This window comes from Orbicella franksi, chromosome 14 (genome assembly GCF_964199315.1).
Source record: "Orbicella franksi chromosome 14, jaOrbFran1.1, whole genome shotgun sequence".
NCBI classification, from domain to species: Eukaryota; Metazoa; Cnidaria; class Anthozoa; order Scleractinia; family Merulinidae; genus Orbicella; species Orbicella franksi.
The window spans coordinates 10,367,611-10,390,216 of record NC_138158.1 but is presented as its reverse complement, the minus strand read 5'-3'; the positions used below and the strand labels follow the sequence as shown (position 1 = coordinate 10,390,216).

Sequence of the window (22,606 nt, the reverse complement as noted above, 5' to 3'; positions counted from 1 at the left end):
CGATAAATAATCAATACTCACATTCACTATACTGTGTTCTTGGTTGAAAGACCTCAAGGCTTTCAAGTAAGGTAAGGAAACACGATAGAATAGTTTACTGCTCTGAAAGTCACTTAATACTATATTTATTTCCAGGATTGAATGTAGAAAAATATATGTTAATTGGAATCAGGTAGACTATGACTTCCCATATCTGCCGTGCAATAACATTGCAATACAAGGGCGAGATAATCTGGCTAAAACCATTGGACAGACACGACAATGCTCCCTGTTTATCAATTCGTGGTACTCGGAATTCAATTTGAGCAATAACCAAATTGCAACGATTGTGAGATGCTCGAAATTTGGTACTGATTTGCAATGGTCACTTTGAGATTGAAATGCGTGAAGCATATGTACTTTCTTTTAATTTTATCTTTTTGTCTCGTAACGGGAGCAAAAGGTCTGTTTGAAAATAGAATCAAACCAGCGAACACCAATAAATTATCATCAAAGTTCAAAGTTTTTTTGCTCATCTAAACAACACCAACTGAATCCTTAGTTTTTGATAACTAGGAATTAAAACTCAAAATCTTTAAGCCTCGAACCGCCTGAAGTCAACACTCGAGTGTAATTTTCTCAGGACACTTCCCTCAAGAGCGTCGACCGATTGATTCATGTTCTTCAAAGAGACCGTGTCATTGTTTACATTTGGAAAAAGCTCTTCATAGCTTTTCATTGGTAAAATTTTACGTTTTACCGTGCCGAAAGTCGATGTTTGATTTAAATCTGCAGCCAAAATTTGGGTCATAAGGGAAAACAACAATAACTTAGTAATGTCGAGGAAAAGGTTGTTGTTATTCATCGTGGTAGATGCAATAATAAAGTGTATTATCGTTTGTCTCACGATGTAGTCACTTGAGATGTAGATCGCGACGTTTCGACTGCTTACTGCTAGTCTTCTTCAGGCGATAAGGTCGACTGATTGCACGGTATCGGCACGGTACCGTGCAATCAGTCGACCTTATCGCCTGCAGAAGGCTAGCAGTAAGCAGTCGAAACGTCGCGATCTACATCTCAAGTGACTACATCGTGAGACAAACGATAATACACTTTATTAATAACTTAGTAAATTGCAAGCAATTTTTGCTGTTGAAATTTATGTTACTATCAGCTGCAGGCAAGAACAACATTTCTTCCAACTGTAAGTTGGATATCGTCTCAGTTGATGTATCCATTTCTAAACACTTTCAATAAAGAGGAAAAGCTAAATTTTTAGATAAAATATTCTTTTTTATAATGGAAACACCAAATGTGTCATTCTTCTAGTACAATCAATATGTGAATCCTGATCGAGAATTTAATTGAAGTTCAAAGATATTAAAATGTCGGAACTTTGTGTAAATTAAAAATTACATCTGCCATTTGTATAAGACAGTCTGATATATCAAAAACTCTAGAAGGTTCAAAAAACTATTACGTTTTAATTGCCAGCGACTCTGAAAATTGGAAAACAATTTGCATGCTACGTTGTTTACGCAAGCCTTTCGAGGAATTATCTAGCGAACCAATGAAAATTGGTGTTTTGATTCATTTAAAGAATGGGGAAACAAAGCACTTAATAAAACGCTGCGATAAACACAATGTTAAAAGGTTTTTATTTCAAGCTATAATTATTGCGAAATATAATTTACCTATTATTTGGGTTTCCAAAGCTAGGCAGTGAAAATGCCTACAAATCATCTGTGGACAATGGAACAATATAAGATTTCTTCGTCTGGCCTTTAAACCCAGCTGATGTATTTAATTTTCGCATCCACTTCAGATGCCTAATAACTTTTAAAAGAAGAAGATAGCCCAAGGTAGATGTGTGCACTTTGGTCAGCCTCATCGAAATCTAATGTGTATTTAAAAAGTTAATTCATTATATGAGGCTGCGAGGATAAGGAAGTTTTAACAGACCAGAGTCCAAACCATGAAACCAAGATTTTTGTTATCGACTGGAAGAAGAACATAGAACTTTTACCAGAACAGGCCTATTCCCATGTCTTTCCCAGACCATGCGGCATTTAAGACGCGCATTAGCATAAGTATGTGTATGTAAGCCAGTGGAGACACCAGAAAACCACCATAAGCATAAGCGCAAGAGGTGCGAACATGTTCCTTTTCTTCTGAAGCTCATTTATTGTTTCTATGTTGCAACAAGAACGCGGTTGAAATAAGAATAAGCATAAATCCAAGGCAGTCAACCAATCAAACTCGCTTTGATCCAGGCGCCTTCGAAAATATTAGACAGCATGGCAGACTCCGTCATATTTTTTTTAACTATCGAGGTAGGCTAGAATCCATTCTCGTCTCCAGGGCAACACCTTTTTGGCGAGAATGAGCTGGTATCGAGACTCCTGTTTATTCGGCTCTTGGTTATGTCATTATGCTTATGTTCTTGAGTCCCCACTTGCTTATGATTACTCTTCCGCTTACATCTGCTTCTACTTCTGCTTCTGCTCGTCTGCTAGTTGAAACCAGCCTTAAGATTTTTTGCCAGTTGCAATTTTATTAAGTTATCTATCTTTCATAACCTCACTGCTATGTTTAACTACTTTGAATGGGGGAGAGGCCCGGAATAGTGGTATCTAGACATTATTCTTTCTTTTACCAAAATAAACGTTTTTTAGGTATTAACAAGTTTTCAACTTATGGAGGTCTTGCCGTGACAAACATTTCGACAAAATATCGACAACAGTTAGCTTGCGTACAGACTATTTTGTTTAAATCCGTATGATACAAAGGAAGCAGTCTTTACGCAGGCTAACAATAGTCACGAAACTTTACGTAATGTTTAATAATCGAACCCTGGGTTCGATTTCTGACAGCGCAAAAGAGAAAGAGCTCTCCAGAAATTAAGAATACAAACAATAATGGAATATCCTTTAAAGGTTTTTCTAAAAGACATATTATTATTCACATCCCTTTTATACAGAGCCTTTAAAAGCATTAAATAAAGGTACAATTGTTTCACACTCTAAAACCTAGTAGTTTCTCATTCCAAATCAAAATAAAAACCAACTGATCACCGCAGTATGAGCAGTTTCGGAACGTGTAACATTTCTATGCCTTAGAAAAGTAAAAAAACACCGAATGTATTCAATACCTCACAACCGATCTTTTATGTTTCAGGACACAAGCTAATTTTTTTTAAATTTCAATTCAAATTGTAAAAAAAATGAAGGTTTTAATTTCATTTTTCACCGCAGTACCGTACAGGGAGAATATCGTACCTCACTAAATTCGTTCCGTGTTAAAAAGACGAAATGATGATATTCGCAACGTTTGGCGCTAGAGCATCAGTGAAAATAAACACAATAAAATTACTTTAAATGTTCCTTGGCAGCAGAAAGTAATTAAAAAATTTATCGACATCTGTCTCTTGCTGAGTCCTGTGTTTAAACACATCCTGGGGGTAATTAACACGGCTTTGGAATGTCAGTATTGCTTTCACTAAAATTTGTCCATCTCTTATCAGCCCATCCGAAGGGCAATCAAACCCGCTTCATTAAAGAAATGTCGCGTGAACAATACATCTTCCGAAACCTTGCAGTTTCAAAGAATCTTCATCTAATCTTTTGCATAATATTACCATAAACTGCAACTGAATTTTGTCCCTTTACCATAAACTGCAACTGTATTCTGTCCCTTTCACGATAAATGCATAAATTATAAAGCAACCTTCGATTCTGTTAATTTTCTACATCATAGTCCTTTTTCCAAAATGAACACTTAATGTCGTCTCACAATGCGGTTTGTTTCTGTCATTGCTATTGCACATTGTGTTGAGAATACAATACGGACTCCAGGGACATATTAAAGTTCGCACCAGGAATTAACTGTCAGAATATTGACGATCAATTAGCAGAGTAGAGGGCTGCTATTCAAATTCAAATCACCTTGACAAGTTCCCGTCAGTTTAGCCAGCCCCCATGTCACTATGAGAAAGACTGCAATGCTGAAAGAATCGCAAGCTGATAATTCCCATTGCAAGAGTTACCAACGTTTACCGTAAATGTTATACCGCAAGCTGATTGTTATTATTTAGCAATATTCTGGAAAATAGAGGGATACTAAGAAAGCCTGAAAAGCGGCCAAATGGTGAGTAAGTCGCTAATTCTTCTTTTTCGTGATTTGACTGTAATCGCTTCCAGACCAATTTTCGTTCTTCGATTGAAATATTTATGAAAACATGCTGGACGAATTATGAAAAGCATAATTTCGTTCTATTTGAAAAATATGTATGTATTTATTTAGATGAAAACAATCGAACCTCGTAGAAGGCCAAGAGTTCATAATTTAGAGAAAAAGAAAGCTTTCTTCATCTCCTCAGCAAATTGCGAAACTCAAGTCGTTTAATATTAGGAGTTTTCAAATATTGTTTGCGTTACTAGTGCAAAAACTAACAGCTCGAGTATCATGAAAACAACGGTGCACAATTTTGGTCAAAATTTTCAGTTCACCATATTATTGAGTAGTCGTTTACTAAAGATCACACACGCAAGATTGAAATTTTTTTCATATATTTATAAAAACGCTAGTATACAAAACATCAGGGAATAAGATTATTATTATTAGTAATGTAAAATAGCTTAAACAGTTTGAAGTAAAGCCATTAGGGAACTTCTGGCGTATAAGGGTGGTGTTAAATTTCAGCTCCGTCTTTGTATTAAGACTTATTACTAAAATGAGAAAGTATAGAAAGAAAATTGAGAAATCGTAAATGGCTTCTGGAACTAAACGTTAACAGTTTAAATCTATTTTATTTCCAGTGTTAATTATACCTTCCAAATTTTAATGAGTTGGCAGATGGATCCAAAATTTATACCAAAATATCAGATGGCTTTCAGTATTTCGAAAGAACCTAGCTTGTTAAAATTGTGATCCTTTAGTTGGCACAAAAAAAATGTTTTTTGCTTACAGAAACGCTAAAGCCCGAAGGAAAATTACTGTGAAGTATATTTAGTTTGTATCGCATGAGCCGTAATTATAACCAGGAGTAATATATAAATTTACAAGTGTTGCATAGCTATTAATTATCATGGCTATTTTACATAATTTTCCGCCAGACAAAAATGAATGAATATTTCACAAAGCAACATTACTGAAAGTGGTCTCATTTCTTTCTTACTCTAAAATATTATGATGTCTCAAATGCGAAAAAAGCGAAAAATAAAACAATGTCTATTAACCAATGGTAGATAATAAATACAACTTTTCAATCGAGCACTTTTGTGTATGTACCTCTTCTGACATACAAGGCGAATTTGATCGAACCACTGTTGGTGTTTTGTCGAGACATCTTATATGATAATATACATATTATACCAATGTCACACAGGACTAATATGTTGCCGAAGCGTAGATTGCCGTTGTCAGTCTAATGGTCAAGTCAATAAGGCACCAAATGAGAAAATCCCCCGGCTTCTTAAACCTCGCCTTTGTTTATCGGTTTTTGTTATTTTCTATTTTCTCGACGTTATTTTCTGCGTTCTATTTTTCTATTTTGACCGAAATGAGGGATGGTACATTTGGTTTCTTAAAGCTGACCCCTTGGAATAAAGGTATTATTTTGTTTCTGAAATATACTTGCAGCATTTTACGTAAGTAATTTGCGGTTTATACCGCTGTGATTCTCGGTACGAGGTTTCGTTAAATGAGTCTTGCCCGTCTGTCGTCTACACTCCGTTTTAGTTTGGTTTTGAAAAAACAAAATTAAGAATTCAAAGTAACAGTTTTCTTTTGCTGCTTTTATCGTTTTAAACAATTAGCGTCCTTTTATAATGCGCTCGTACTTTTGCTGAGTAATTTCGTCTCAACATTATCAAAGTAGACATGAATCTATAATCCAAAGCTACTTCGACAAGTTTATGACGCAGTTTATGATCTATAACAGGGCAAACGTTGCCGTACATTTGTAAGTCTTTAGGTGGAATTTGTCTCACTGTACGCTAAAGAGAAATTGTAGCATCAGTAAATCTCTCACTATAATACGCCGCAAACATCATCAATAAGTAGAAATCTTTGGAGAAGATAAAGAGGATATTACACGGTAGCGAGAAGATATGATTTTTATGTTCGAATGGGAAGAACAATAATAGTGACATTTAGCACCACGGTTTTTAGCAGAAACCTGAAACGGCAAACAGCCAGAGGTCACGTGACCGAGCTCTGCGGTCACGTTTGGAGTTCTGAACGCGGGTCTTTAACGCCGATAAGTAGGTTTTCGCTTTTAATTGAAAACCTACTTAAAAGTGATTTACCTGAGCTTTTTTATCCTGAATTTCTGTTTATGCAACGTACCAATAAGAAAATTATACAAACTAGTCCCTTAACTACATGTTTAGATGTAATTTTTAGCAAACGAGTGAAAATAGGTCTTTTTGTTGTCATTTGCAAATCAAACACTGCCGTTGTCTGGAAAATCAATATAGTGAAATTTCATGATTTTACAGCTAAGCCGCTAAATCTTGCCGCACGAACATAAAATCGTGTCTACGTACTAACGTGTTATGTTCTTTTGTTATATGGAGAATAAAAATACATCACATCCTATCCGTCTTTCAAATTCACAGACAAAGCATGACGTATTTGATGGTTGCCTGCCGTTCCAGGGGCATAATATCTCCGATATTGTTGGTTTTCAACGGTCACGTGATCAAAACTAAATCTCGTAACCATTCAATGAATAAAGTCAAGAATCTTGGATATGATAGATGATTCATATATAAAAAACATCGCCAAGACTTAGGTCTCTGCTGATTTTCTTTCGCGCGTTCTTCGGAAAAGTGTTCCGGCCAAATTTATAGAGCTTTGTATGAAGACACAAGTATGGAGGGGCACAAATGTGGCGGCTGTAAAGTAACAGGAACATCTGTCATTGAGTTTTGCTATTGAAATGAAGTCATTTCTCCAGAGCTCCGACACGCTGAAATTAATACTTCTTCTAGTAAAAGTAATGTTCAGTTAGCAAAAAATAAAGCGATAACTCATCTTTTGACCTACGTGAAAGCCTTCTCGGGCCACCATTTAATGTCACGCAACGCAAAAGCTTGGAAATTCAAACGTGCTCTATTACAAACTGAAGAACCGTGTCGAACTAAAACGTTGTAAAACGTCAAGGTCCTAAAGGGTCTTATATCTAATAAAAAAACTAAAACCTCCGAAAAAAAGGTAATTTTTAATTTTGGAATATGACTAGGTCGCATGAAAACGGCCAAGAATTTTTGTTTTCTTGTCAAGTTTCAAGGAGTTTCCTGAAAACGTTTACGTCGTTTTTCGCTGTTTTCGGTTTTCGCGTCTTCATCTGTTGAGAAAACACAATCACTTCGTCGTCACTCAACAAAAAAAAAATTACAAGCAGTCGCCATTATTTCGTACAACAAACTAAGTTCATTCAACAAAGTTTGCAACGGTGGGAATCGTGACGTCATTTGTCGATATGTCACTCGCAATAGTGAAATACGGAAAATACACCACTCGGGTCCCTTATGTACTTACTCATGGATTCAACAAGTGTTTTAATTTTCAGTAAAACACTCCTGTCTACATAATAGACTGTGTTACATGCCTGAAGGGTTTCGAAGGGTTTATTTTCAAGATTTCGTGTAAACCTCCTTGGGTAAACAGCTCTTAACCTTATGTCAATTGCAATAGATGCTAAAAATAGATTTCTGAACCTTTTAAAAGGATTATCTACACTTTTCAAACGTGAAAACAGCTTAACCGCTATCCCTCAAAAAGCCACTTAATAGGTCTTTTGCCAACATCCACTGCAGTTTTCATTTAGGAATAGAGCGGCAAGCGTCTTTCCCTAAGTGGATTACCTTTAAAAATCATTTCGGTGCCAAAAACATGTACTGTTTTTTTTTTTTTTTTTCCTTTTTTTTTTTTGAACAAAGTGGCTGTTGATTACAGCAAGTGGAATACAATCGAAGCCAGGAGAAAGATGATTTGTAATTATCTGGTTAAATAAATTTATAGAAGAAGACAACGCGGAAATGTAACAGGAGAATATGAAAGTCAGATAAAAGTTTAAAGTTATTTCAAAATAAAAGTGTATAAAAGTTGAGAACTGAATCCCTTGTGTTTTTAAACCTCACCATACAATAGTAAAAGGTGATTTCAGAAATTATAATTAAGTTGCATAAAACAAAATTTACGTTTTAAAAGGCGAGCTGAACTAACGTACGTTTACGATTTTTCAAGCACCATTGTTTTATTTGTTAAGGTTCAACAGTGTAAATTGTAAGTTAAACGCTTTAGATATATAATTATTTGCTATATTAATTCTCTTCATTTATTGGTGTTTTTTCTACATTTGTTGTACTGGTTAGCATCCACATAAGTTATTGCTTATTTTTATTCCACTATATCTAGTCTTATAAAAGACCACATTCAAATTCAACTTGTCATGAACAACTTAAGATGGATAGAAACACATCCGAAACTTTTTAAGGCTGTTAAAAGGTTTCTTGGAACCGGCAGGAGAGGGGTTTGTCGAAACATACATGTATCTTGTCTTTTGTTGCTATGAATCGTCACATATTTATAACAAAGGTCTGCGTTATATTCCTTCTGGTGGCTACAAATGTGTAAAATGCGGGCATTAGGCAGATACATAACCTGTCTGACACAAAAATTGTCAAGTTTCTTTTAATAATTGAGCTCTGTCTACCAAACAAGATTACACTTTAGTCCCAAGCACCGCTTTTTATAAATTTAAGTTAGTCCACATTTGATTGCTTTTACGTCGAAGAAAAAAAACACTCAAACGTAGAAAGGTAATGTATTTAAATATGTATGTCTCTAAACCATGCTAACTAGCCGGCGCCTTTGTACGACAAACTCTTAAAATTAATTCAAAATTTAATTAATTAGTACTGCCTCTATCAGTTGATATTCTTTAGTGTCGTTCGCTGTTTTCTTACGTACAGGGAAAATTACAAGGAAAATTATGAAAGTATAATTACAACATCCCTAAATTCGACTTCTAGCATTTATGGGGGGATTAATGAGCGAGTTAGCAAGTTTCGTGTCAGCGAGTTGTTTTTTCATTGACACAACGTTTTAGCAGTGAAATACGAAAATCATAACAATTTACGAAGGGCCTTCTGCAAGGAGATAAAGTACTAAAACAAATAGGAAACGAATCATAACTTTGACCACAATATTGTTTCCCCATAGTGAAAAAGTGTACTGTTTCGTTTAGTGTGATTGCGAAAGAAATCGGCCAAATCCCTTTTTCCTCTCAATTTATGGCTATCGTCTTGAGTAGATTAAGTAAGTGTATTATTTTTCTTTGCTAAACTCCGTGGTTTCTTCGCCAAGGTGAATTCTCCAATGGCAAATTAAGGTTTGACATGGCATTAGACGCATAAAACGTTTCCCGTTTGCTGTAATGTTATACGTGCACAACGAAGCATGATTTCATCAGAGCAGTGAACTGACCAATCAAATTATTTCCCAGCATTGGCAAAATAATAGGTGATTGATATTATTATGATCAATTTAACCCTTCCAGGAAGCCTAAAAACTAAACAATGTTACAGCAAAGGGTTTAAAGGCTTTAGACCGCCAATAGAAAATGTTCGTGGAAAGATAAACGAAAAGGTCTAGAAATCTCTAAAAGAAAACACCATCCAAACATTTCACGTCACCAACTTCCCCTCGAGAACATTTGAACTTTGAATAATGAGGGCACGTAACATTGATTTATCTGGCACGTTGAAGCTTTTTTATCAAAACAGTGAATAGCAAATACAAGCATATTGAATAGCTTAGATAAAGTACAAAGTAACAACAGAACCCTTTTGAATTCTGGTTGTGCGTGGAGGTCGTTGAAGAGATATCACTGAATGAAAGTGAGTATATTTTTCCGGGACTCGTACAGATACTAGATTCGAAGGTAATGTACATGTGAGATAAATACTGAAACCTGGTGAATAATCCTTGATATTTTTTTTTATTATTTTGTTTAAACCATCCGCTTAAGACCGATTAATAATTTCCATAAAACAGATACACAAAAATATTGGATCGGTATCTCGAGATATCTGTCTGATCGCCCTAAAACGTTTAAAAAATTCGTTGAATACATGATCTCGTTTTTAAAATCAATTAGATGGTCATTTCTCTCCAGGCATGAGATAAACAGAGCCATTTTTATTCAGAGAACGTGCTCGCTAGCTTTTTAAGATAGTTTTTAATTTCCTCCTACTTACAACGAGCAGGAAAAGTGTTTTCTGTATCATGATTGACAATTTTTTTTAAACTTTGGTCCCGAAAGTTCAAGTTCATCTTTTTTTTCTTTCTATCAGCTTATATTTCCTTCCTAGCTTCAGCTAATGGTTTATTTTAATCCATAAACTTTAAATTATCAAATTACTGGATTTTGTTTCTCTGATGTGGTTGTGTTTAAGTCTAGGTTTCTCTTCATCTTTAGTAAAGTCCATGCGCTGTGTAATTGAAAAGTCTCGCCTTCGTTTTTAATGACGCTGTTTCCACTGTCGAAACTACACATTTACCTTTAGCTGTTCCTTAATTAATGGTGAATTTCCAATTCATGGTAAAGTCTTTTCATATTCCTGTTAACCTTATTCATCCAGTTCTTTGTTGTTTTGAGTTCCTTCCCAACACAATTTACGTCAGTGTGTGCAGTTTTATAAAGGAATGAATATATCTAATTAATTTCCCTCTGCGTTTTTTGGTACATAATCGAAGAAAACTAGTTAGTGTATAAAAAAAACTATTTTACATAGTGCATGCAGGCTAATAGCCACTTTAAAATATTCGGTAAAATACGGTAGGCCATTACGAGGTTTTAGTGGATAAACTCAATGGCCGTAACATTTGCTTCCAAGCGTGCCACTCAATTAGCACAGTTGGAAACACATTAATGTTTATGCAGCTCTAAGCCGAAGAGATTTTCGGATATTTAAACTTTTGGTTCGCAGATGTCTCAAAGCAAGACATTTTTAAGCCCTTAGTTTACTTCTGTAGAGGGCGGACGCGCTACTCCCACCGCTTTTTCCCAAAAACTGAACTATATCTACAACAGGAAAAGGATGTTTCGGCAAGTTTAAGGGAAAGAGGCCTAAAAGGTATCTAAAGCATATCTGAATAGATTACATTTTGTCATTGTGTCACTCATTATTCCATCGCTTGGTGTGTTTTGGTTGGGTAATGTCAAACGTTTGCTTTTACGTGGAGCTTTATAGGACCTGATAATACGAGCAGTCGGGTTTTCGACTGGTTTTGATTCTTTAGTAGCAATTTGTAAACAATCTATTGTCTAAAAACCATTTCTCCAATCCAATATTTGCGCGGTCGCGGATCCATTTGAATTGTCGATTTTTCTGTAAAAAAAAAAAACGCACAATCGAAACTATAGGTCCAAAAAATCGGAGGTGGTGTTTCGCCCTAGTTACGTAGTAACGAAAGGATTTTGGAAGCAGTTCGATAAATTTAAAGCTTCCTTTTCAAATCTCTCGTTGCTAATGAAATTATCAACGTGAGCATCTTTTCTAGAGCTTAGCTTAATATCACCTGCTCTCAGTGTCCAGTGCAAATAAAACCGCCATGAAAGTGATGTTTTTAATCTTATGTCCCACAGGGTGTGCGCGCGAAAACGCACTAGATATCAACTGATCGCAGTCAAGGACTGAAGACAACGTCGCCGGGATACATCAACGCGGAAAAAAATCAGGTCTATTTACAGACTAGAAATCTGCGGCCCTTGTTGTGGTACTCCATCTAGATCGCGCGAAACCGCTAACTGTTAAAGAGAAGAGTGCTTTCAATATGGATTTTGAAGCAACGTCGCAGTTTGACAAATCGCGTATCTGGATAAATGTTGGGGGATTTCGCCATGAAACGCATATGTCCACACTCAAGAATATTCCGGACACAAGACTTTATTGGATCGCAGAGAACCATTCGACCGAAGGCAAACGGGAGTATTTCTACGATCGCCATCCAGGAGCATTTACGCAAATTTTAAACTATTACCGCACTGGAAAACTACATTATCCAACAGATATGTGCGGGCCGATGTTCGAAGAAGAGCTATGTTTTTGGGGAATTGACGAGAAACAAATGGAGCCGTGTTGTTGGGCTATTTACACCAAACATCGCGAAGCGGAGGAAAATCTGAAAGCTTTTGTAGGTCCCGGGTTTGAGGACCTCAAACAAAATGACCTTGAACGCTCTTCGTCTGACATATCTGGAATCGATGAAAAGAAAGATAATTTCTGGAAACGGATACAACCAAAAATTTGGAATATTATGGACGAACCTCATTCGTCGAAGCTAGCGAAGGTAGGAAACTATTATCTGTTAAAACAGTGCAGTTGTCTTTTTGCGGCAAAATAACATTTGTTTAGTGGTTTCCCTATGACAAAGAAAATCACCAAGACTCCTCAGAAATGGAGACGTGTTACTGATTGCAAATTCAATTTAAATTAAAACCTGTTTTTCTGTATCGCAGTCAAATGGTAATAAAAAAAAAAAAAGTAGTATCTCCTTCGCTAAACCGGCTTGCCGTAGGCTATGTCCACGGATTCTGATCTAGAGCCGGATACATGCACCACACAATTTAGCCCACAAAGATCAATTTCAGATCTCAGATTTGTCTCAGATTGTTTCATTTCCACCCCATCAACTGAATTCACCTGTTCCAGTCCCAACATTGAGCCTTTTTCAGTTCAGGGAAGGCAGACTAGATGAAAATAGGGAAAGCAGCATTAAATTTCCTACATGACCATCGTCTGTTTCTTAATTCAATTTTGAGTTTACGCGTGTTGATGGCTGTGTTTTGCATAGTGTGGACGTCACGCCGTATTTTGAGCAGTCAATTTCAAACAAGGATACTTCAAAAGAAAAATGACCGATTCACAAGCAGCATAAATCACTTTAGTGTTTAGATATTCACATGCTTTGCCTTAGAGCAAAGAAAAGGCCATAACTGACACTCGAACGAGCCAAAATGCATTTAGGTGGTAGAAATGGATAAATATTATTCCCTGCACCTTTGGAAATTTATTTTGAATATTAACTGGCAAGGAATCAGCTTGCTTTGTGCGATGCGCTTTCAAGAACACGATACCTACGTTGAAAATAATTTTTTCTGTTTAATTTTGAGAATAAAACAACGAATGCGCTGGATTATAAGTGTAAACAGTACCAAGTCAAGTCACGGAGCGGAGATATAAACATTAATAAGGACTTTTTTCCTTCGCTTTTATGAATACACACGAAAATACTTAAAAAATAAACTCTACTGAAAAATTCATTAATCACTTTTAAATAATGAGCATTAAACAAGGAGCTACGTTCTCTAGATCTGCTATTAATCTTTCGACAATCGGGTCTATGCTCAAAAAGCGAAGCGAACGAAGCATAGCGCTATGGCGGATGTCGCCGCTAATTAACAATCGCTAATGAATTCATGTTTTGGAAGCATCATTTTCATTGACCAATCAGAGCACTTGGTTAGACAGGTGTCCTTCGACGTCACCAAAAGTAATTGAGGCTATTAATTGCATTGTGTTGGTTTATTTTCATTGAAACCACAACGCTAAGCGATCCTTTGTCCAGGCTATTAAGTTGGCAAAAATTTAGTGCTTTCTGTTCAGAAAATTATTGTTTTCGTTTGATCGTGTTGCTGGTTTTTTCTTTTTTTTTTTCTTTTTAACACGAAAACTTACAACAGCGTTAGGAAAAAGTAAATTTTCCTTCCGCGAAAAGACCCCAAAAGAAGAAAATTGAATTCTTTTTTAATTTTATGTTGTTAAGGATATATCTTCGCGAGATTGTGTTTTTAACAATTGCCAGAAAATGGATTCGAGTGTGACTAAACTGAATGGTTTTCTATTATGGGATTTTTCAATTTTTGCTTTTATCTTTCTTTTTTAACACTGTTCAGCTTGTGTGTTTTCTTTTGTGGTATATTTCTGTTCGGCGAAAATTGTTTTTGAGTCCCTTTTTGATTTTACTTCGATTCCGTGCGAGGAATAGTTGCAATTAGCCACAGAAGAGTTCAAAACAATCGATAACAGACTATTCTCCTTAGCATCATTGCCAGGACGGGAGGTGACGCCGACAGCGTTTGTCCGAGATGCTCAGTACATTAACTGCGCTTTTCAATCGGCTTTGGATGAATGCAATATCATTAAAAGACCAAAATACACCAAATTAAAATGACCTAACAATTTAGCTCAGTTCATAGCTCCCACTTTTTTAGAGTACGAATGGCTGTAATATTTCATTGGAATAGTATTTCCAGTCACAGCACTAAGTGAAACAATAATTCGCTAAATCGATATGGTGAAACATCGAATGTTGGCAGATGTTTTATAGATTTGTCAAAAGCAGTGCACTTCTCGTTAAAGGTTTCAACTTTTTCGCAAGTAAATATTATATTCGCTAGGAGATTTTATTTTTATTGTTTTTGTTATTTTAACTTTTAACGCTGCGAAAGACAAACCTAGACCGAGGTGTGAGGGAACGCAATATTGGAGTCGAGAGCTCTCCGCCCTGTTACACTCGCTAAGTAACATTATTCATTGCATTTACGTCATAAGGTGCGGGTAAACAACTTATCGTATGACGGTTGGTGTAAAACATTTTGTTATACCTTCCAACTCTAATACGTTTTGTGATTGGAAGAGAACATGTCACGTGTCATGGTTCAAAATTCACTAATTCCCTATGGCGAACAAAACTCACTAATTCCCTAGGGCGAACAAAACTCACTAACTCCCTGGGAAAACAACAACGCGAACGTACTTTCGATTCGCCGCGTGATCAGTTCGAGCACCGAGTTGAAACCGCGGCAAATTTGTGTGCCAGCTGATGTCAAGGAATTTTTTCTTCGCAATTTTGTCCTATGTTTAAGTTGGGGATATAACAAAACACTTAATGACTGGCCCCGCGGGAAACAGTGAGTTTTGCTTCCCCCAGACGAAACCGAGGGGAACATTGAGGGTCGAGGGAAAACAAAACTCACTGTTTCCCTTGGGGCCAATTATTAAGTGCTTAGTAACGTCTGGTGAAGAGGATATTGCAAAAACATCTCAATAATTATCACTAACACTTTATACTGAAAATCTTTGTCAATATTATCAAAATTCAAATAACTACATAGCTCTTATCATTATTGTTCTCGCTGCTTGGCACCTTATGTACGGGTCACAAAGAGTAACCAAAACCAGACACGAAATAAGTTGCACTTGACCAATCAGAAATATGCTTCGATTGTTTGGAACAGCGCGTCAATTAAACAAACCACACAGCAGAAATTCGCTTACTCTGAATCCGAACACTAACATATGGCATTTCGTGTATGAATTGCATCGTGTATTTAGTTCAATACCTGTTTCGCTTAATGTTTAGTACCAGAACTACAATTTAAGGTGGCTCAAAAAATTTTCCAGTACTTTGGAGGACTGAGATTCTGATGGGTCATTATAACCGGTCTTTATCAGTTGATGCTACAATCGAAGTATCAACGATGATCTTCCAGTAACACAACATTCTTGATGTCAGTTCTATGTAATCGCCCAGTATCCCTGATACGCTTTTAGAGGAATCGATGTTCAAAATTCGAGGAATCAAAGCTTTATACGATAAACCATTAGATTACTCTAAGTAATGCATTTATACACTAATTGGTTTATTGTATGTGATGTCCTGTAAGTGGTTAATTGTAATTAACGTATTGTAAGTAAGTTTTATTGTAATTATTGTTTTGTAAGTAGTTTATTGTAAGTTCGTACTGTAAGTGAGTTATTTTGCCGGTAATGTATTGTAGTAGTATACTGTCTGTAACTTATTTTTAAGCATGGAATTGTCATATATTATTAACGAAATTTCGCAGAAAAAGGAAAAATTATACAAAAAACATGACACTCTTTCAAGAAATTTTGCTAATGAATTCATTCAGGAGCTACAGTCGCGCCAGTGCGCGACCTTAACGTACACTTCCATCACACGAAGGGGGACAACGACGGGGACTTAACATGAATAGCCAGTTGCTAAAATCTAGAAAAGACTTTCAGTTTCATTTACATTTTAAATGCTTCTTGAGAACATTTAATGGGGCAAATGTATCGCAAAGTTACTTCGTATGAAAACTGCAGGGATTTCGATAGCAAATAGTTCTCATCATCCTCATCATCGTCATCGTAATTTTAATTAGTAATGTAGATTACAAAGATTGGCAGCCAGTGAGGCTGATATGTGGACCTACAATTAACTGATAAAATGTGAAACGATAAACATATACATGGATTCCTGTCTTAGATATGAATCACATATTCAAGTCAGTTAGGAAATGATTTCACTGATAAGTAGCAATCGCGCTTTTAGTTTTCCAACATAGAGTGGTTTTCAAAAAAAGGGTCGAAAATGTCAAAAAGTGTTGAAAGTATTAAGGCAATAACTTTGGTTTTGGTTTTAGTTTTGCGTTTACCACGGTTTCAGATTGGCTGAATAGTCTAAGTAAGTAAGTAAGTAATTGGCTTGGTTTTTGATTTTACAACACTGGCTCAATTGAAAACCGGTATGCCAGTCTGCAAGGCCATGCCTACATAAATGTAAATTTACATCGTAGTAACGATCAAGCTGCTGTCGTGTTGCATAATTTGATCTTTCATGTACATTTTTTCACTTTTCATTCACAGGTCGTGTCATATCTCTCGTGTTTCTTTATCAGCTTGTCAATTGCAGCATTTTGTGTCTCTACATTACCGGGAATTCGCACAGAAGGAACTATCATGGGCAGCCCTTACTGGTTAAGCCTTCTAGAACTTGTCTGCAGCAGCTTTTTTACTCTGGAGTTTCTAATGAGGGTGGTCTTCTGCCCCACAAAACTGCTCTTCTTCAAGAGGCCCATGAACTGGATCGATTTGATATCTATTTTACCGTTCTATGTATCACAAGTGTCAGATGACGACAAAGTGAAGATGTTCTTGGTTATTCGAGTGCTGCGATTATTCAGGTATTTTGTTAATAACTAACAGTAATTGAAGCAAGTGAAGTACAATCAGGGAGTTATCGCGCGAGTAATGGAAGTGCGTGAGTGATCTAAAATTACGAGCACGCAAGATTACTCCCTGAATTACACGATACAAGGTCCATTACTAATTAATCGTATCAATAGCAACTTTCGAGATTGAAAAAGTCTTTTGAGAACTTCATTTGAGCGCAAAAGTCAGTAGTTTTTTTTTAATAAGCTGTAAAAACTAGAGAAAACATTAAGAAGGACGTCATTTAAGTTCTTGTAACTGACGTGCGAATTACAAGAAGTCGAAATTGGATACCTGTAATTGAACACCCACGTGATCACCGCCGATTACGTGACAAATAGGTGCGCGAAGAACCAATCACGATCGAGAATTTTGTTATATAGATTCGATTAAAAGGAAAATCGGTCAATTCAGCTCTCGCTCTACAGGGCCAAGTTGTTCGGATGCCGGTTAACACTAACCCCGGATTAAAACTTAACTGGAGTTTCAATTTTTCTGGTCTAAAACTGATTTTCGCTTATTATGTTTTGTGTTGTTTGAGATTACTTAAGCTCAAAACTAAAGGACAAACAATATAAACAAAAAAACTCACCGAAAATTACAAAACTGAAATCAAAAAAATCTCGCTAATCCTTGGTTTAGCCTCACTGGGCTTTGACCAACCCCGCCCAGGAGGCCAGAATTTTACCTGAGATTGGACAGAGAAATACCCCATAATTACCTCTCTGTCCAATCAGAGATACCTCTCGAATCTCCATAGAACTACGTCATTTTTTCATGTCGTTCCACGAGTTTTTGTTTCTTACTGTGCAAACTTGACAAACCGAGCTACTCTCGCGAGTTCCGTTACAGGCTCGATTTTGACTGGTTTAAAAAACGATGGAAATGAGCGGAAGGAAAACATTAACGACCCTACTGAGCCACGTGTTTGTCAGAAAGATATGTGTAAGATTCTGGGTACGAGGTTGGTCGAATCTAAGACCTCACTCAAACAGAATACCTAGGAATTGAGATCGCAGTGAACCGTATTCAATTTACCATTATTTAACTTACAAGTAAACTTTAGTCGATTATTCAGTTAAAGACATAAAAGAACCAAATATCATATAGTAAGTTTTGAAAACAATTCAGAACGTTATAGCACTGATGCACGAATTTTGTTGGAACTTATTTGTGAAACACCCTGGTCATTGACTTAATCGCAACAGTAAACACAACGTTAAACGTGTCGTTAAAAATCGTCTCCTCCACCATTATCTTTAGAGACTAGAGACCTAGCACTATCGTCGCTTACATCTAAGCGTGAACACGTGACGCCGAAACATGCTCTAATTGGGTGTCAAACATTTGAAGTTTAGCGGGCCGTAAAACGAACTTTCGCACTTCGAAAGACTCTGAAAGTCTTGCTCCCACCAATATTTCATGGTTATACTTGAAGTAAAACAACTTTCACGAAAGGCGTATGCACATTGACACAGGTCAGGGTCAATTTCTCTGACTGAGAACTCTTCAATGTCCAATCTTTCTGTCATTTCGTGTGCTGATCTATTAGCGCGAAAGTTCGCGACGGTATTCTGTGAAAAAATAAAGCTTGTGGCTTTTCTGATCATGATGAATCTTTATCCTCTATGTAGAACTACCTTTTGTCATGTACTGTTGGTAATGTACCATATATCTGATTTGACTTGCATGTTTGTGATAAAGTTACTGATTATGGTGAAGTAAATGGATTCTTTCATTCCAGGTTCGTGAAGTTGTCTTACGGACTGCAGATTATGATTCACACGCTGAAGGCCAGTTCACATGAGCTTGTTCTCCTTCTTCTTATCCTGTTGATACCAGTGGTGATGTTCTCAAGCATTGTCTACTACATTGAAATTATGATCGATAACCAGTCGGTATTCAACTCAGTCCCACAATCCTTCTGGTGGTGCCTTATCACCATGACGACGGTGGGATACGGTGATCTCACCCCGCAAACGTGGCCGGGAAAAATAATCGGAGGAGCTTGTGCAGTTTGTGGCGTGCTGATCGTCGCTCTGCCCATATCGGTCATCGGCAGTAACTTCAGCTTATATTATGCACATGCGCAAGCCAGGCTCAAGCTGCCAGTCAAACAACATCGACTGGTGCTTGGGGGTGTCCCGGGCTTGTTGACAAAACATCAGGAACTGAGTTCCCGTAGAAAGAAAAAGTCTACCGCTGTGCCAAACCACCTTGATGCAGAAATGAGCTTTGTCACTGAGCGTACATCACTCCGATCGTCGATGCCTCACAGTCCATTATTGGAGCTTCGTAGAGCCACAGTCAGAACTGTTCATGACTCGGATGTTGATCTCCTCACGGGAGAGGATGAGGAGAGGAGTGTCTCATCTCCCCTACTTAAGCCAAGTCCTCAGTTATGCCCAAGAGGTAGGAAAATGTCAAGAAGCTGAATATTAAATCGATAGCTCACTTGCACGATGTCGTCATCTGAATGCAACTTTCATAATTCTGTTCGTTTTTCCTGTAAAATTATTATTGTGAAACCACACTGGGGTGAAAAAGCAGTTGCCCTGATAAGCATTAGAAAATGAAAATGCAGTGAAGGAATATGGTAACTGAAGTGCATTCAAACAATTTTTTAAGTCGGCAGTATTGGCAACCAAAAATCTCAAGAATTATAGTTTTGGACTTTTATTTTCCCTGTGACCGATTTAAATTTAAAACCAAGTAAAAGCTGAGAAAATAACTCGGAGCAAGGTACGAGAATCTACATCAAACTCACCTTGTATATGTCTCCCGAGCAAAATTGAACTCGTGCCACTTATGCATTGTCTAGGCGTGCCAACCAGAAACAAAAAAGAATTATTCCCAATGGCCTTAAATCGTTTTCCTTTAACTAATTACCTTTCATTATCTTTTGAATGTATTGTCTAAACTTTTATTCTCCAGTTATTTTCCGATTACAATCGGTTGAATAGTTCATTTCAGCTTGCACTTGACTTTTCAGCAGAGGATTGATAGCAAAAAGAACAGTTAGGAAATATCAAAATGTACATCGCGCGTGCAAAACTTTGCAACACTCTTCAACTCATTTCATTAATTATGTTTACAAGTGCCCCTCTAAATCATGTGGTAGCAGACTTCCACCATCAACAGGTAATTTGCAATGGTCTAACAAAGACGTCAATGCCCAATTAATCTTTTTTTTCTTCCATAACACAGGGCTGTCCGTCGTACTAATACGGTTCGGCAGCACCACTGTTGATACAAAAAGGCATAGGTTTTCGCATTAATTATAGCATTGGCTGCGTTCAGGATCTTGGTTTTTGGCACCGAGGTTCATGTAACATTAACGGTATCCTGTACAATTTATGAATAGCATCTCGGTCAGTGTAATGCAGAAGCTACCCCCTTTTCTTAGAGTTGCCAGAAAAAAAAATGGCCAATTATGCTCCTTGTGAAAGATTTCGAGCCTGCAATCTTATACAAGACTCAATCAACTCTTGCTGAGAAAAAATGAAATTTACACCTTCCTTTTCCCTGCCCAGGTCTAGCCGAGGGTAACAAAGGTGCAAATTTTCAAGCAAATCCAAGAAGAAGGCCACGTCGAACATCTGGGACACTAACACCACGTAGAGTCCTCCCTGATGAGACAGGAAAGGAGGAAGAAGATTTGCAGCAGCATTCACAGCAGTTTTCAGGTGCAGAACAGAGCACTGCGGAGTTAAACAGCAACGACCAAGTGCCTGAGGCAATTCCAGCCTCACGAAATCAAACACCTATTCAAGGTATGCAACCCGTAGGGGCCGTACCTGCACATTCGCCTGTGCAAAGTGGCGATGACCAAGGTGGAATGGCACTGCAAAATGAAACGGATCCTTTCGTTCCCTACGGAAGTCCTGGAAAAGGTAATATTCGTACAAAGTGGTTTCTAGAAGGAAACAATTGTACTAAACCAAAGCAAAGTAACCCAGGAGGAGGAGGAAGTGGAGGAGTTATGGTGAATGGGGCTGTTAACTCAACATACTTCAAGAGACCTTCCTTGGACTCTAGTAGTAAATCGTCTGCGGAGTTAGATACCAGTCAGTTATCTCCCTTGGAATATCCTCTTAAAAAACGAAAATCTCTTTCTGACTCACTGCTATGCACGGTTCCTCAAGGTGGTGAAAAACTGCCAAGCAGCTGCCTTCCAAACGGACCTTCAACCGAAAACGGGAATGTAAATAACGGGCAGTACATTGACGCTCCGAAGGATAAACTTTCCCCCAGAACAGACAGGAAACCAAACTATTCCAAGCAAAATGGATCTCCTTTCTCTCATAAAAAGCCAGCTTCTGGCAATGGACCGTGTTGTAAGCATTCAGATGAAGACATTAATAACCAACGAAACAGGACCACGACACATCCGTGCTATGATCCCGTGGAGCTGCCGAAGCGAAGACGAAACGCAGCTTGCACGGTTGCTATCTTATCGCCTGGTGACAGAAGTGGGAGTGACGATTTCTTGGAAACAAAGATTTAACGACGAAATGGAAAAGGAATAATAACCAAGTTAATTCTGCGTCGTTCTTGCCTCCAGAGAAAGACGAAGTTGCTAGCTAGAGTAGCTAGCTAGCTGTCAGTTTGCTTGCAAGCACAGCAATATTACAGAGAATGTAAAGCCTCTAAATTAAGTGCAACGTTTTTGAGACTTTCTAGCTATGTCGAAGAACACGTGCTTAAAACACATATACTTTTTAACATAAGATTAGGTTACTGGCGATGTTCATGTTGGTGGGTATGCGGACCTTTACGAAAAAGTAAGAGTGAGAATTTTTCTACTTTAATAACTACCACTGCTGAAAAATGGCCGGGATTAAATCATCCTCGCGTTGAATATGACAACCATGGTTATAGAACTGGGAAGTATGTTGAGAGACCTGTATAAATAAACTCGGTTAATCAACCCGACAGCAGTCAATTGTTAAAAATTAAGGCGTGAATTCCCCATGGAATTTAATCTCAGTAGAAAAGTAGATGACCTTGTGAACTTGCTGGGATTTCAACCCACGACTTCCAAACAAGGTCACCGGTGCCCTGACGTACGAGCTAAGAACCAGTGGTGCTCAAGTCCTGGTTTATAAAGTGTTCGTTCGTGCTAGTGACGTAACTTTCATGAGATCCCGATAGTTCCTCTCATTGGTTGCCTGGTTACAGATTTCATGCGCGAGTTACATGTTCAACCAATCAAGAGACAATACAAGGATCTCGGTAGAGTTCCGTCATCGGTCCGGATTTTGCGGGGACGGATATCACATTTTTCTCTTATGAGATTGAATTGAGTATAAATGGAGAAAAGACTGTTCCCGAAGCTATAAACCACCCTTTCGATAGAAAATTACCCAACAAGGATTGGTGCCACCACTGCTGACTCGTATACAGTCTCTAATATCTGGTTGGAGAAATTAATCCAGCTAAGTTACGCTACAGATACCAAACATTTCCAAAATAGCGAGCTGATTCTATTGAAAAAGGAGTATTTAAAATTTTCAAAACATCAGTTCTCTAATTATGCTATAACATCCCAAAAG

At 37.4% G+C, this 22,606-nt stretch overlaps 1 protein-coding gene across 1 annotated transcript; it reads left to right on the top strand.

Annotated features, from left to right (window-relative positions):
• Positions 1-3,256: 3,256 nt before the first annotated feature.
• Positions 3,257-21,558, top strand: LOC145468060 (voltage-gated potassium channel KCNC2-like). Its single transcript, XM_081451725.1, has 5 exons — positions 3,257-4,125; positions 11,639-12,342; positions 16,707-17,023; positions 18,796-19,463; positions 20,585-21,558. Exons 2-5 carry the CDS (start codon positions 11,827-11,829, stop codon positions 21,556-21,558), a joined length of 2,475 nt encoding a protein of 824 aa, XP_081307851.1. The 5' UTR covers positions 3,257-4,125; positions 11,639-11,826.
• Positions 21,559-22,606: the final 1,048 nt, after the last annotated feature.